At 36.4% G+C, this 16,592-nt stretch overlaps 1 protein-coding gene across 1 annotated transcript; it reads right to left on the bottom strand.

Annotated features, from left to right (window-relative positions):
• Positions 1 to 4,743: 4,743 nt before the first annotated feature.
• Positions 4,744 to 6,903, bottom strand: LOC146680084 (granzyme B-like). The gene is made up of 5 exons (XM_085448264.1): positions 6,820 to 6,903; positions 6,521 to 6,680; positions 5,803 to 5,941; positions 5,446 to 5,670; positions 4,744 to 5,298 (listed from the first exon to the last, which is right to left on the bottom strand). Exons 1-5 carry the CDS (start codon positions 6,875 to 6,877, stop codon positions 5,146 to 5,148), a joined length of 735 nt encoding a protein of 244 aa, XP_085304390.1. The 5' UTR covers positions 6,878 to 6,903; the 3' UTR covers positions 4,744 to 5,145.
• Between the last annotated feature and the right edge of the window lie 9,689 nt (positions 6,904 to 16,592).

A 16,592-nucleotide genomic window follows, 5' to 3' on the forward strand; every position in this document is an offset into this window, starting at 1 on the left:
GTGACCACATGCCACAAGGCCAAATGTAGAAACCTACATTCACTAGCCAAAGTACATCAACTCATTTTACTTTTGCAGATTTCTGGTCAGAATCTGTTTGTTTGTTTTTTTTTAATAATGTACCCAAATGCTGACTATGCTAAATCAGCTTTATAAGTATATATTTATCCATATTTGTTTTGTGGCTTCTTTTCTTCTTTACATCTCTGCTGTATTCAACCAGTGGCATACAAGACTTCCAGACTTCCAAAAACATTATAGAAAAATGGCATAAAGCTGTAGGATCTACCAACATATCTAATAGGAAATTAAAATGTTTTGTTCATTAGAATGAGATTTGTGGCTGACTCTTGCTTGCATGCAGTTTTGATGTTCTTATACGGTGCTCATATTTAATTTAATTAATTCAGTTTTATATAGACTGAAGTCGTTCCTTAATTTATTTATTGTTTACTGTTCGGTATTTTGAAGGCAAACCTGATGACATGCAATCGGTGTAGGCTGCAATAAGTGGTGCACATGGCTTCAAAAAGCATATCAGCAAACACTGCAGGAACACTGCAGGAAAAAAGATATGTAGTTAATGAGACATTTAGTACACAGATCCATATATATGATAACAGATTAACAAGAACTGGCAGCTGACACTCATTTCACTACAGTCCTTTCAGCAAGAAAGGTCAAAAGTACTAGAGAACATTAAAAGTTCTCTGCATCAAGATGACTTTGATTCTTTCAGCTTCATGTTGAAAGATTAAAATTCCTTATTTGAAATTCCTATTAAAGGTTACATTGTTCACCTCACATATGTTAGTGCTTATATTTTTAACAGGATTCTCAGATAACATGAGTAAACCAGTGGCAGACTGTTCATCAAGAGCACCTGGACATTTCTTGATGGCCCGAGTCTTATTTTTATCTGCTGTGAGCAGTCAACATCTCGGTGAAAAAGTAGCGATTGGGAATGAATTGGCAGCCCATTTCAGAATCCATAATGCAGGAAAAAACTCTGTCACTGCCACTGTCCCTGGTTTGAGTGTACCAAAGAAATACGTAGAGCTGCCCAGTTTGGGATAGAGTCACATTCTCTAGTGCAAGCCCACATGTTAACATAGCTCAAAATATAATGAAAAACATGTTATTATAACAAATGACATGACTTAAACCTTTGGAAATGACACCAGATGCTATTGTGGGCTGTTAGCGCAATATACTGTGATTTATACCTAAGCTTATATAGTTTTTTGACGCATTAGCTATCAACTTAAATACAGTTTGAGCATCAGTCTTGTGTGTCTGTCTTGGCGACATGTGCGGAAATGTTCTTCCGTCTGGCATCCTGTTTATAAGATGAAGTTTAGATTACTGTTATAAACTGTGTCCCCTGTCTGATGTTGTAAAATTGCTGTGAGATATCTCTCAGTTTTGAGTTTTTTTTTAATCATGCACCAAAAGCATTCAACAGTTGCAACTTTTATATATTAGATTTATAATTCAAATTGTTAGGGTGTTGTTACAAATGTCATTGGGAGAGTGCAGCACCTGAATCTAATGCTGGATTACATAAACATCTACAGTATAGCTATGGTTCAGAAGTTTACATGCTTACATGCTTACACTCACTGTTTCAAATAGATAAACGTAAAACACAGCAAAAACTAAAGCTCTAAGCAGCAGTACTAAGTCCTGTCGCTCTTAAATCTATTTTTCACCTGTTCAGCAGGAGCAGAGCATTTGGGGAGTTCCCCGGTGCTGCAGTGGTCATGTCAGTGGGGGGATCCACGGGTTTCTCTGTGACTTTCACATTCCTGTAGCGGCTTGCTAGGTGTTTGCTCAGATTTGAAGTTTACTTTTTCTTCCCACAGTAGGGACACTAATGTTTTTGTCACTTTTTACGGAGTAAAAATTGAAGGAATGTCAGTAGTTCCATGCTTTTAACACTACATGGTTGTACTCTGTCACACACTCCATATTATCCGTTGTTGATCTACATACATCTGTTGCAGCCACGGACATCGCACGCACATCATTGTCATGAGACACTCTCACAGTAACACAGCATGCTTACGGGACCTCCGCCTCTCTGGGAACATCTCAGACCACAAATATCCTGAGCCAGACTGGGACCTGTCCAGAGTGCAGCCCTATTACATCTAACAAACACTAATATTACTAAGGTAATATGATCTTCACAATAGTTGATAGCCATGTAGTCAATGCTGTTATAGGTACCCATGTACTGTACAATATGCACAGATAGATACCTTCTTATGGTGGAGAGAGACCTCTTGTGGACACTTTAGAGTGTTTATGATAGCTCTGGCTGTTCTGGGAGATGTTCTAATTTCTTATTTAGCACTTTTCTACTTTTCATACTCATACACTTTCATACTCCAATGAATGCATCTACAAGCAAATTGGTATTAATATCTTGTCCTAAGGATATTTTGCATACTGAATGGAGCAGGCAGGGTTCAAACCACCAACCTTCCAATTAGTAGATGAGCTGCTATACCTTCCAAGCTTCAGCCACATATAGTGCAACACTATATGTAACAGATAATAATGAATCGTAAAAGGGATAGTTGTGAGTTGTCCACTGAAGTTAACTTTTATTATTTTCTAACCCCAACATTCATTTAGTGTGGCATAGATAGATGAAACGCAATATGATTTAAAATTCACTTGATATGCTAAGCTGTGCTTTGCTACTATGCTGTGTATGTTGGCTACAGCAAGATAGACTGACCATAGAGGGAGTCATAGAAAAGGGAGTTGGTGACCTGAACACATCCAATCCTACCCAATACCCAACTTGGATGGGAAGCTGCCATCAGGGATGATGCCGTCATTCACCTCCTACATCGTTCCCTTGCTCACCTGGAGACCCCTGGAAGCACTGTGAGAATCATGTTCTTTGATTTTTCCAGTGCCTTCAACACTATTCTTCCCTCGGTCCTGAAAGACAAGCTGGAGAACTCTGGAGTGGACCATCACCTCACTACCTGGATTTTGGACTACCTCACAGACCGACCACAGTATATGAGGACTCAGGGCTGTGTGTCGGACAGGGTCGTCTGCAGTACGGGGGCCCCGCAGGGAACGGTTCTGGCTTCGTTCCTCTTCACTATCTACACTGCAGACTTCTCCCACTACTCCACCCAGTGCTTCCTGCAGAAGTTCTCTGATGACTCTGCAATAGTCGGCCTCATCACTGATGGGGACGACAAGGAGTACAGAGGACTGACCCAAGACTTTGTGGACTGGTGCCAGCTGAACTACCTCCAGATCAACGCCAGTAAAACCAACGAGCTGGTGGTAGACTTCCGCAGGCACAAAAATCCTCCACTGCAACCACTGAACATCCAAGGTATGGACATTGAGGCTGTGGACAGCTACAGGTACCTTGGTGTTCATCTGAACAACAAACAACAACCCAGTGGAGGTGGTGAGTGACAGGAGAATGGTGGCTAAGCTGTCATCCCTGATGGACAACATCTCCCACCCCAGTGCGCCCCCACCCTGGGGCATCAGTGCGCCCCAGGGTGGCTGTGGCTACAATGTAGCTTGCCATCACCAGTGTGTGAATGTGTGTGTGAATGGGTGGATGACTGGATGTGTAAAGCACTTTGGGGTCCTTAGGGACTAGTCAAGCGCTATATAAATACAGGCCATTTACCATTTTATTTTTACCCCATGCAGGAGACTGTGAGAGCACTAAGCAGCTCCTTCAGTGGCAGGCTGCGGCACCCACCGTGTGGGATGGAGAGATTTCGCAGGTCTTTCCTCCCCACTGCTGTCAGACTCCACAACAAAGACTCCAACTGATCTAACACACACATCCACACATGTGCAATAACACTAAGTGCAATACTCTTTTTCTGACAAAGTTGTATTTTTACTCAGTTGTATATAGCATTTGCATTCTATTTTTATCCTATTGTATATTTTATTCTATTTATTCTACTGTATATAGTATTTTATTTTATTCTATTCTGTACAGTTGTGTACAGTATGTTATTCTTATTGTATTCTAATTTTGCTATATAACTTTTGCACTGTTCACTTCCTGCTGTGACAAAACAAATTTCCCACGTGTGGGACTAATAAAGGTTATCTTATCTTATCTTATCTTATCTTAAGCATTTTGTAGTACCTATGCTGAACGCACTGGAAACCCAAGCTGTGCCTGACAGGTTTGTGTGATCCGCGGTGTAGCCAGCATGTTAATACATGCAGTGTATATGTCTGTGTACAGCACAATTGTGACAAAGACAGGCAGATTCAGTGGCTGATGCATTTGCTTCTTTGTGTGCTGACTGTTCTTTCTGCAGAAGCTTAATAAACATAGACTAATGTCTTGTTAGGAGACTCAGTCAGTGTAAGTGAAATTAGCCATTTAATTGACTAATGATTAGATAAACCAGGCATATTATAAAGTACTCGTACTTCAGGTTCACTAAAAGAAAACATGTCTAAAGCTTTTTATACAGATGTCCACTTTTAAGAAGACCACTGTTGTAGAGACAGACAATCCATTCACACCTGCAGCCAATGTAAAGTCAATGAGAATCGATATGGGAACCAAAACAATAAGTAATATCGATAATGAAATCAGAATTTCTAAATTCTAATTAATTCATAATTCTAATGTATTTCCTGTAGTTTTATGCCATTAATATGACATAATGATATAAGACTGGCTGATGGATGATGAAAAGAAGTCAGTTGGAATAACATAAAAACAGTGAAAATGCAAAATTTTAATAACATCTGTCAAACAAATCATCCTGAATCTAAAAGAAACAAGAATCTTTAAAGTACAGGCCTTTTTAAAAACAAAACAAATCAGGTAATGCAGTATCTAACATCAGCATCTCATTTAATAAACAGCATTGAGTATATAGTAAAAGTTCAGATTCTACTTAACTGTAACTAATGTGCAACTTAATGTATGTTTGTTTTGTGTTGTTGTTTTTTTTTAAGTTTTTTTTTTTTTTTAAGTTTTTTTGATGCATATCTACCAAAACAACTCACTTATCTAATTTTAACGCAGTATCGCATCACTTCTTTTTCAAGCTAAACCCAAGCACAAATTCTAATACTGGGGTTTGATCAGCTAAATTTTACATGGTTTATTTTATCTTAATTATGTTTCATAATGCAGTCAATCCAGTCTCGGTTGTCAGGTATCTTAGTGTAACTATAAATTGCTGATTTATCTGGGTTTAGCTTGCTGGCGGACACCACCCCGTATGCCTTTCCATCTTCACAGACTAATGGGCCACCAGAGTCTCCCTGGAAATACAAGCATACAATACATTATGTAGTTACTGGACCATAACTAAGTGTAATCACAACAGTAAGCTGATTATCATTATTTACCAAACTTGTTAATTAATAAATTAATTTATTTATAGTAAAGGTTTAATAAAAAACACTTACATGACCTGGGCCACCCTTGTCCTTTGAGCAGTACTTATTTTCCTTAACACACATCTCATTTTCAACCAGGGTTACATTGACTTCCAAAAGTTTGAGAGATGGGTGTTTGTTGTTTTCTGTACTTCCCCAACCAGAGACTATGCATGATTTTGGCAGCGATCTATCATCACGGTCTGCGAGATCAATAGGTTTCACATTCTTGTTTAACACTGCCTTGGTACTCAACTTCAGGAACAAAGAGAGATAAAAATGTTATTTAATGCTGTTTTGTTCAATTGAACAAAAATGATAAGAAACCACATTTAGGATGATAACACTGTAAAGTCTGTTATTAAATATTATTTTCGTTTATTTTACCTTCAGAAGCATTATGTCATTTTTGAATTCAGCTTGATCATAGCCTTTCTGTGGAAATGCATTTTCCCCAGGCACATTCACATGCTGTACGTCATTCTGCTTGTTGTAATTATGAAGTCCCAGAAAGACTCTGTAGGACCTGAAATAAAATAAGTGCAAACAATTTTCAGACATTTAAGTTAGCTGTCCCCAACCCCCAGGCCAGTCGTTTAGTACCGGGCCAGGAGAGTTGAGGCTTGGGTGTGAAAATTCATGTTTGTTTGTTTTTTTGTTTTTATCATTAACTTGGTTTCCCTGGGTCTTTTCAAATGTGTTATGAATATATATATATATATATATATATATATATATATATATATATATATATATATATATATATATATTTTTTTTTTTTTTTTTTTTTTTTTTTTTTTTGGTACTGGTTCTGGTTCTGGTCTTATTTTGTTGTATTTATCAGCAACACCTTAAAGGCCGGTCCGTGAAAATATTGTCGGACATAAACCGGTCCGTGGATCAAAAAAGGTTGGGGACCGCTGATTTAAGTGATACAATATACAACAAAAGAAAAGTTTTTCAATACTAATTTATGACCAAACTTATGAAGCCACCATGAAACAAAGATCTCAGTCTCAGAGAGTAACTTAAGCTTGGTGTTTGGATAAGACAATTTATCGGTTCACATAATTCCCTTTAGGTAAACATAAACTGTTAAACTTACTCAGCTTGGCAGTGGGCAGCAGTCACCACAAAATGCTCATTCACAAGGAAGCCATCACAGTGGGCTTTCTGACCACCTGGTCTGTGCATCTCCAAAAGCACCATGTATGGCCTGCTGTGTGCCACGGCCTCATGGCCACCGATGATTTCTCCAGTGTGAACTGCGTGAGTGGGAGCAGGATGGGGGGTTGTGTCATATTCTATTAAATCAAAATCTTAACCTTGCACGGTCTCAGTTTTGACATCATTTATAATGTCACCATGCATGACATCACATATGCACTATGAAAAGAGACTTACCTTTATCATGAAGAGTCAGTACAACTATCAGTACTGCCAGGTTAAAGTGAGTAAACATGATGAGATCAAAGTCAGGCTGAGCTACTGAAGAGCAGTGGGTAACTTCACTGGCAGGTTCAGCCTTTAAATACCTCCTCGTAACAGCGAGAGAAGTTGCGTTATTTGCATATTCAAATGATGTGGCTGTGAACCACATTCATAACTTTATCAGACTCTCCAGAGCTTTATTTTATTCTATTTCAGTTGAATTGTATGCATTGCTTTAAAGATTTCTTTTAGCACTTTCCTGAAGGACTGATAAAACTAAAATATGTTTCACTGAAAAATAAAATGAAATTTAAAGAAAATACTATATTGATCATTCGTTTCTTGGACAGTTATTATTGTGGCACAGACAGTTATTTTATTTGCTTTAAAATGTTCTGTCAGAAAACAGCACAATAACCATCACTACCAACATTAATACTGAAGGGAGTTTATAGGAGGAATTCTGGAGCCATAGAACAAAAATATTGTTACAATAATGATGGCCTTACCAGGAAAAAGAAATACTGAGCTGCTATGTGAAAAGTTTGTATGTTGAATCAAGTGTTTGTATGTTGGATTTTATTTCAAGGTCCTGTACACAGGGAGAAAGCCAGCCTTCCCATGGCATGTAAGTCTGCAATTTCAATACCCCACAGCTGATGCAAGACAAAACTAAATTAATGTTTATGACAATGTGGTAAAAAGCATATAAATGATGAGGAGTGATCACCTTACAGAAGTCTTGGATACAGTATAAAATATAAATGACTGGTGATTATACAGACTACTGGCATTAGAAACAACCTAACCTGCAAATTTAAAACAAGTCCTTGCTTTCTGTCATGATAAACGATTACACATTACAGGTGGAAAAAACAGCTAGCAGCTTTTAAAGGCACTGTTGAGTTTAGATATAAGCATAATGATTGTGTCAAAAACTGAATCTGGTCGAGTAGAAAAACATCAGCCTTGTGCTCCAGTGTAGTTATTTTGGAAAGAAATAATAGTTTCTTAATCATTTAAATAAGTGAAAAAATAAGTGAAAAAAATAAAAATAAAAATAGAAGAGATCGTTTTCTGAAAGCAACATGACAGGGAAAATAAAACAAGTAATGATGTAAAATGGCAGGAGTGCTGATGATATCAGGCAAGGTCAGGCAAGGCAACATATTTTTCATTTAATTATGCTGTCTGATGTTTTAACCAGGATAGAAGATAAAAAATCTGCACATGTGCACCAATGCATATGACTTCAAGAAAGCATTTCTGCAAACACTCTGATGGTAAGAGATATGCTATGAACTTGTGGTACACAGATCCACCAACATATATGATAAGGGATTAACGGGAAATCATACAGTACATTCAGAATTATTATGGTGGCAGCTGATGCTTATTTTACAGCACTTTATTAGCAGCCAGTATAAATTAGAATTAAAAATGTGATAGAACAATAAAACTACACTGTATTAAGATGGAGCTTTTGTTGGGGCTGTTATGCTAGCATGTGCTGTTCTCATTAACATGATGCAAACAGCACACCCTTTGTTAAAATTCAGTCTGAGCTCATATATGTTTTATGTTGTTTTAACACACAAAAGTTGATGCACTCAGTTCTTGAACACCCTGTTTTTCTTGACCTACTTCTTTAAAAATATTCAATGTCTGTGTTCAATACTGTTTATTTACTTAAATTTAAGTATTGAAAAGAAAAAAGTTACACACGTGTTTACTTCTCGCTTTAGGTTGCTTTAAGACAACAGGCCAAGTTCCAAAAGTACTTTCTTTCTCTAATAGGAGACACAAAATTGTATTTATTGTTTACTTATTTGCATGAAAAGTTTTCATTCACCTTATATATTTTCTCAGTCCACAAGTCAATTGACTGTCACCTCGTTTCTCAGTTTTCTTAGTAGCACACGTGGAAATGTTCTTGCATCTGTCATCCTGTTTGCAGTTACTAGGAAGTATAGATTACTATCACCATTTGCTCTGTCTGACTTGCGAAGCTGTAGTATATCACCCAAAGGTTTTTCTCCATTTTTGTGATGTGAAAGGACACATACACACTTATTTTACCGTCATTACGAAACCGCTATGCAAATGAAGCTCCTCAGTGCAACTGTTTTACTGTTTTCTGGCCAGAAACTATTTTTATAATGCATACATCTGCTGATTATGGTAAACCACCTTGATAAATAATATGTATACATTTTTTCTTTGTTATCACCTTTAGTTTGATATAGGGACTGACCAGTGGCATACAGCTCTAAGTCTAACCTGACTTGCTAACTTGAATCCAGATCATATTAGCGTTTTCATGGGGTATACATTGCAAGAATGCACGTGTCTTCAAGCATCTCTGCAAACATTACTCTGCAGATCAATATATGATAACAGATTGACAGGAAGCTATGCACAGAATGATTAGTGTGATGGTTGACGGTGAGAATAAGAAAATACAGAAGAGAACATTAAATGTTCTTCTTGTGCTGATTACCATTAAATAATATCGATAGAAAAGCGTATTATGTTGTTCTGATTATTATTAGGTAATGCTAATTCTCACACTCTATTGAAAACTCTATCATTAGTAGCTGAGTTTTTGATATTTTCAGCTGGTTTATTTCAGCCAAAATGCTGTTAGAGGCTATGCGTCTCACCTGATACTTGTATTCTCAACAGTATTGTTGAACATTACTAGTAAAGTGGAAGACTGACTATGGAAAGCACTGAAGCATTATCTGATGGTCTGAAGGTCATTATGACCTGCTTTAAATTGTCAGGTTATCAGTAATATTATGACAATCAGTAATAAGCTGACAGCTCTTTCAGAATTCATACATCAGGTAAAATTCTCTCAGTCTTGTCATTCCCTCAGCAACACATGTAGCATTGCACCTCGAGGCGACTGTTGTTGTGATTTTGTGATATATAACTGTAAGTGAATTGAATTTAGATGAATTGTGCTGTTCCTGTAACATCTGGACAAAAGAGATGTATAATCAGCAAAAAATAAGGGGTAGACAAAAGAGTTGGAGAACAAAAAGACACCCACCATAGAGGTAAAATGCTAAAATAAACCACATGTTCTGTAAATATGTGTTTATTTTTTTATTATTATTTTGTTGTTTCAGCAACATTACATTTAAAAACTGTACTTTTGAGTTAAAATATATATTTATAATTTTAATAAATGACAAATTAAAAAGGCAAGAACATGAACATAGTTACAGCATTTTCAGCAAGGCATTTACTGTCATGAAGTCTATTTCCCACTGTATAATTCATCACTGTAAGTTTTAATATCATCAGAAATGATCAGACAAAAGAGGGTTTTCAGGAAGTACTGTTAAATGTTCAGTTTCTATGCCATATGTTATAACCAGAGTCAGAGTGTGATTAAAGAGGTGGGTGGGTGGGTTTTACATTTTGAAAGCAGCTAATTGAGTCCAATAACAGATGAAATGCCGTGCTGATGCTGTCATTTTAGTATCTACATGGATGGTGAAAACCCCCCACAGTAATTATTTTTATCTGAGCTGAGCACTAAATCAGATAAAAAGTCTGACGAATCAGACAGAAACTTTGTTTAAGGCCAAGGAGGACGATAAATAACAACAAATAAAACTGTTTTTTGAGTTTTCCAGCTAAGATGGACAGAGCTAACTGTCATGCTTTCAAATAAAGTAAAACTGCGTCCTTGGTTGATTAATAAGCTGGAGTGGAAGATTGTTTCCGACCCCCTCCAAGGCCTGTGTTTCCAGAATTTTGACTATTAATATAACTCGAGGGTGCTGATTCATTTAAACAAAGATAATCATCCTGCTATAACCAGGTTTCAGAAAGGGACAGTAAATCAATTTGTTGATGAATTACTAATTAATGTACTAAGAGGGACCTAATGAGAGCTCATGAGAGACCTAATGTTTAATGATGTACAATTCACCATTTTACTGTTTGGAGCAGTTGTGCATACTATAGCATTCTTTCTTTGTGATTTTTTTTATATTAAATTCCTTTTTTTGCTGATTTGTAGTTTGATTTTTGTTGTTTGGGAGCTGACACTGTCTCTAAGGGGATGGGGTTTTGGGGGGACAACAGGAAGAGAGAAGCTACAGAGAGAGATGTGAAACTGCAGCTCTGCTTCCTGGTCCCAACTCTGGATAGTCATGTTTTGCAGGGTTTAATAAATTTGTTGAGATTTCTAGAAATGAGAGCTGAGAGCTCCATCCAAAGTGGGGAAAAACACTATTATATTACAAAGCATCAAAGCATCTACAAAAGAAACATTTATATATTCTTTTGAATACATTTTCCAGACAAATATGAAAAGAACATGAAAAACATCTCTCAGTTAAAGATTAGAATCTGTTGTCAGAAAACCTATTTGGGGCCTCAATCTTCCAGCAGAACTAGATTCTTAGAGGGGTAGAGAGAGAGCCAGAGATGAATTATAAGTAATAATTAAATGCAGAGAATTGTATAAATACATAGTGAGTGAAAAGGGTGACTGAATAAGAAACAGTCAGTGAATCCCCCGGCAGCCTATACCTATTGCAGCATAACTAAGGGAGGATTCAGGGTCACCTGATCCAGCCCTAATTTAAAAATGCTTTATCAAAAATGAAAGTTTTAAGCCTAATCTTAAAAGTATATAGGGTGTCTGTCTCCAGAATCCAAACTGGAAGCTGTTTCCACAGAAGAGAGGCCTGAACCTCCTTCTGTGTGAGGAGCGGGATTTTATTCTGAATTTAACAAAGAAGAGATCTGCTCTGTCTTTCTAGTCCCCATCAGCACTCTTGCTGCAGCATTTTGGGTTAACTTAAGGCTTTTCGGGGAGTTTTTAGGACATCCTGACAATGATGATCTCCTAAATCAGTGAGACGCCATTTCCTCTCCAGCTTAGTTCCTGCTTAACCCTTTAAAATCCGAACCATGAAATAACTGTCAGAAATCTTAAATTTTTTGATAACGGAGTGTTTGTTGAACCTTTAGACAATATATATAAAAAATAAATACATTTTTAATCTGCATATATGAGTTTTAATTTGTATCACATTTGCTTCATATTTTTGCAGTTTAGTCATTAAAAATGTTTTCATGCAATTTATATCATTTTTTGAGGGTAAAAAAAGTCATGCTCATGACATAGAAGTCTCAAATTCTCACAAAACACATGGATCAAATAAGATATGCTTGGCTTAAAGGCTTAAAGTGCATGTTTTACAGTTAGAGCACAGAGGCAGGTACTTCTGATTTGAGGCTCTCTTTTTCAGAGGAGCTATAGTGTCAAGAGTTGTACGAATTGAAGAAGTACAACTATTAACACATATCGGCATTGTTACATGTACCTCTGTATATAATGGCCTGTGGTGGTACAATGTCTGTATGAAAAAAACACCTAGAGTAAATCTAGGCTCATAAAAAAGACAAATGAAATCAGATAAAAATAAATCAATTTAAAAAGCATAGAGTTAATGCTGAAGCTACATATAAACACAAAAACCAAAGTTTCTCCCCAGTTACATGTAAGTCCAACAACATGCTTTTATAACCAAGTGAATTTACTATACTGTGCCAAAAGGGTCAGTGAGACTGCCAAGCGGATATTAATACATATATACACAATCAGATACTCGGTTCAGCTTCTTTTTATATGTTATAACGTTTGTCTTCTCTGCAGCTGGTCAATTGACCAATAACAGCACATGCAAGACTGGCCATCTGTCTCCAGTGAAAATCAAAACTAAGGCTCTGACAATGAAAGACAAACTAAGACTTTCAGTAACAACTAGAAAACTTAAAACAACCTGACAGACAACCACAGACAATGAAATATAATGCACACCAATATTCTACAGAGTAACCAGTTTAGTCCACACTTGTTTACACTATTTCCTATTCTCACACACTATTAGAACATCATGACATTATTATAATACAATTTGTTATATAAAATGCTTTTTAATATAAATTAACCAAATAACCTCAGCAACATACGTTGTTCAGGTCATTTAAAAAATCTAGCAAGATTTAAGAGATTTAATGTAAGGTTTAAAGTTTCAGTGTATAAAATGCCACTTGCTGAGCAGTCCTTAACTTTGTAAAATAATCTTTCATCATCTTCTCATGCCCTCTCTCTCTTATCGTTCTCTGTTTCTGAGAATAGGTTTACCTCACATTCACAATATTTCTTTCTCTTTTTCTTTTACTTATCTCTGTGGGAAATATAGCTTATGTAAACTTATCTCCCACAAAGGTTGTGAAACTGCACAAAAACAGTTTGTGTGCATGGTGATATTTATTGTGTTTTTTGAAACATTGCTGTTGAGTTTACCTGCCATTTTAAAACCACAACTACTCTCCTGACATTTGCATATATGAATGTACAACAGTTGTTATAAGGGAAAAATTAGATTTAAATGAAGGTGTAAAAGATGTTTGTTTTTGTTTGGATTTATCTACTTTTTTATTTAAGTTTGTTCCAGGTTTTCTGTACCTTTGTATTGCTTGGTCACAAGTATATAAAAATACTCTTGCTAGATATTTCGCATCTAAATGTTACTTTCATGCATACAACACACCTAAACATTGCTGCATATCCAAAGCATCTGCTGCCAGTGTCAAAGGGCCATGCATCACACGACAACAGAGGAGACTATTCAACACATTTTAAGGCACCAACTACATGCTGACTATACGTGCAATTTTGCTTAGTGGTGTCCCCCACTGATGTCATTGTCGCTTGAATATTTATACCTATGCTCAACAGCCAATGTCCAAACATAGTGTTCTGCAATCTTTTCGACCTTAAGCTATTGAAGGGTCTTTAAACAATCATCATAATGTTCCTGTTATAAGAATTTGTCCTATAACAAGACTAAACGGTGTAATAAATAGGAAGAATGAGATATGCAGTAGCTAGAGATTAAGCCACTGTCACAGCAGAGTAGCCGTTGTGTTTATTGAGCGGACCCAAGTGCAGACACGGGAGAGATGAACTGAGGTTTAAACAAAAAGCGAGCCTTTATTATGACTGTTACAAAAAAAAAAAACAGAAAAACAAGGCAAGGTGAAACTAAACCAAAACCTAAATAGGGAATGAACTAAACTAACTATGAAAACAATGTTATGAGAACATAACATGAAAACTGAACAGGAGCATGTAAAACCTTGAATGTGAAGAAACCTGAGCATGAACATGAACACTTGAAAGCAAGACTCTGTGGCCTGATGTGACTTGACATGAAGACAACAGGCGACTCGACAAAGGACAGACTTAGACAGAGGACTTTAAAGACACCTAAGGGTAATGAGGGAAGTGGAAACACCTGGGGAACACAGCTGACATAAATGAACCTGAACGCCACAGGGGAAATAAAACAAAATACACTTAACATGGAAACACCAGACCTTTCAAAATAAAATAGGAAACATGACGAAACGTGGCCATGACAACTAAACTTGACAATAAGACATAGAACACACAGGCATGAATTACATGGCAGGCTGGGGGAATGGAAAGGAACACAGGGAGAAGAGTATGGGAACAGATAAGGGGGACGAGACCCGTAAAACACACACACATGCACATAGAGAGAGTAGTGAGACATAGAAGGGCGAGGCACAAGAGACAGAAGACAAACTAATAATAATACCAGAACATTATTTCATTAGTAATCAAAAATACAAAATAACTCAACTACACCCTTAACTAAGAGTAACACATGAATCTTAAGTAAGAAAGAAAACAACACAAAATAAACTCGAGACTCCGGGTCACAGCCCCAGCCCCTGACAGACATAAATGATGATAAATCAAAATTTTAGTCATTCAGTATAAATTATGGTATGATAATAATGAAAGTCATTCTATCACAGTATCGAAAGACTTGTGACTGTATCTGACATTATCACTATTGCTATTATGAGAGAGAGAATAATATAGTACATGTCATAGATTGACTGTTTAAAACATGAAAGAACATTATAGGAGACAAAATATGTTTTTTCACTGGAAATAATGGCACATGCTGTTAGTATCCATATGAAGCTTTGTCAGCATTTAAATGTGAGTTCATATCATACATATTTGCTTAGAAAGCTCATAAATGAAAAGACAACTGAAACAGTACATCCAAGGTGCATCAATGCAATTTCTTCGCAAGGAGGCAGTGCTGTCTTTATGTGTCTGAACTCATGCTTAAAAAAATCTAACTTGCAGTACAGGATTTCTCGTGTTCCACTTCAGCCATATAGAGTACATCAGTAATAACTACTTTGTCAGGTTGAAAGTTCTTAATGAGAAGAAAGCTGCAATTTAGACTTTAAGTCAATTGTGGACCTCTTCTTAATGAAGCAATGCTTGTTCTTCACTAGGAAACAACGTTGTGCATACATAGAGAAGCATACATGCCTGGATGTGCTGAGAAAATGCAGTTTATTGTTTAAAAATCTGGTTCAAAACAAACTGTGGATTCTTTGTTCTCTGCTAGTCTCAAAGAAGATGCACAGTGCAGTAATTTATTATATATCATATATAAAAGCATGCTGAAAAAAATGGCCTCTACAAAACAAGAGATAAACAGCATTAAGTCATGAAAGTTATACACTTTGGTTTAAGTGTAGTTATAAAAATCACGTGCAATCAATAAATATAAACATTAGCAATGTTGGATTTTGCATGTAGTGTTGCTTTAAAAAAGTGGCATTGTTTGTTTGTCCATGGTGATTTAAAAGAAATGCACATGATGTGCATGTTAACATGGGCAGCTGTCATTCAGGTGGTGGTCTGGGTTGTCTACCAAATTGAAGGTTGGTGGTTTAATTTCCACATACTCCAGTCTGCATCTATAAGAATCCTTGGATAAGATGCTGAAAGTTGTATCCATTGCACCTGTGAGTGTGAATGTGATTGCTAGACAAGGTGCACTGGTATTTAAAAAAAGCCTGTGTGCTCAGAGTAGAATGTGTTTGTTTGGTTTGGAATTAGGAAAAATAATGGGGTGAGGGTGAGGGACTAAGAATAAATAATTACTAATAGTTACACAACAAAATTATGAGTAAGAATTTCTGGCACCATCCTTTTGTGTGTTTGTGTGGTTTTCTTCTATGAGTCGCATCAAATTGCACCTACAGCAACAAAGATGAGTGTAAGGTGGTGGTGAGATCCCAACTGAAATACTAAAGAGCAGCAGTGCACATACTTTCTGTTTCAGTCTTTGAATGTTTATTTGTAAGATGTGACTGTGCACTGCATGAGCCATGATGTGGCTTTGAACCACAATCAAGGACGTCAGCAGTCCTAAATCTCATTGTAAGTGTTAAATATTTAGTTTCATTAAATTACATTTTGTTTTATTTAGAGTGACTTTATAATCTTAACCACTGAAAGATGCTTTGTTTAAAAGATAACACAGTTAGTTTCACCAGTGATGTATGTTTGACCTTCAGGAATATCATGATTAAACTTTTAAAGTTACGGGGAAATTACTCAATGTACTTTCCTTGAAGGGATGCACTAATTTAGTAATACTCTGGTAATTATGAAACAGCGAGATACTGTGCTGCACCCTTACTGCTTCCTCTTTGTAGATAATCAGCAATGACTAATTACTGCTTTATGCTGTTCTATGTTTGAAGCAAATGTATCATTACTTAAGTTTTCACTAATCTAGTGTTTTAAGAGTCACATAAATGAAAATGAATTTAATTATTTGGGAAAAAAATTTAAAACATAATGA

The sequence above is a fragment of the Copadichromis virginalis genome, linkage group LG23, assembly GCF_057382275.1.
Source record: "Copadichromis virginalis isolate Kocher_CV1m ecotype Utaka linkage group LG23, C_Virginalis_male_GT1.1, whole genome shotgun sequence".
NCBI lineage: Eukaryota > Metazoa > Chordata > Actinopteri > Cichliformes > Cichlidae > Copadichromis > Copadichromis virginalis.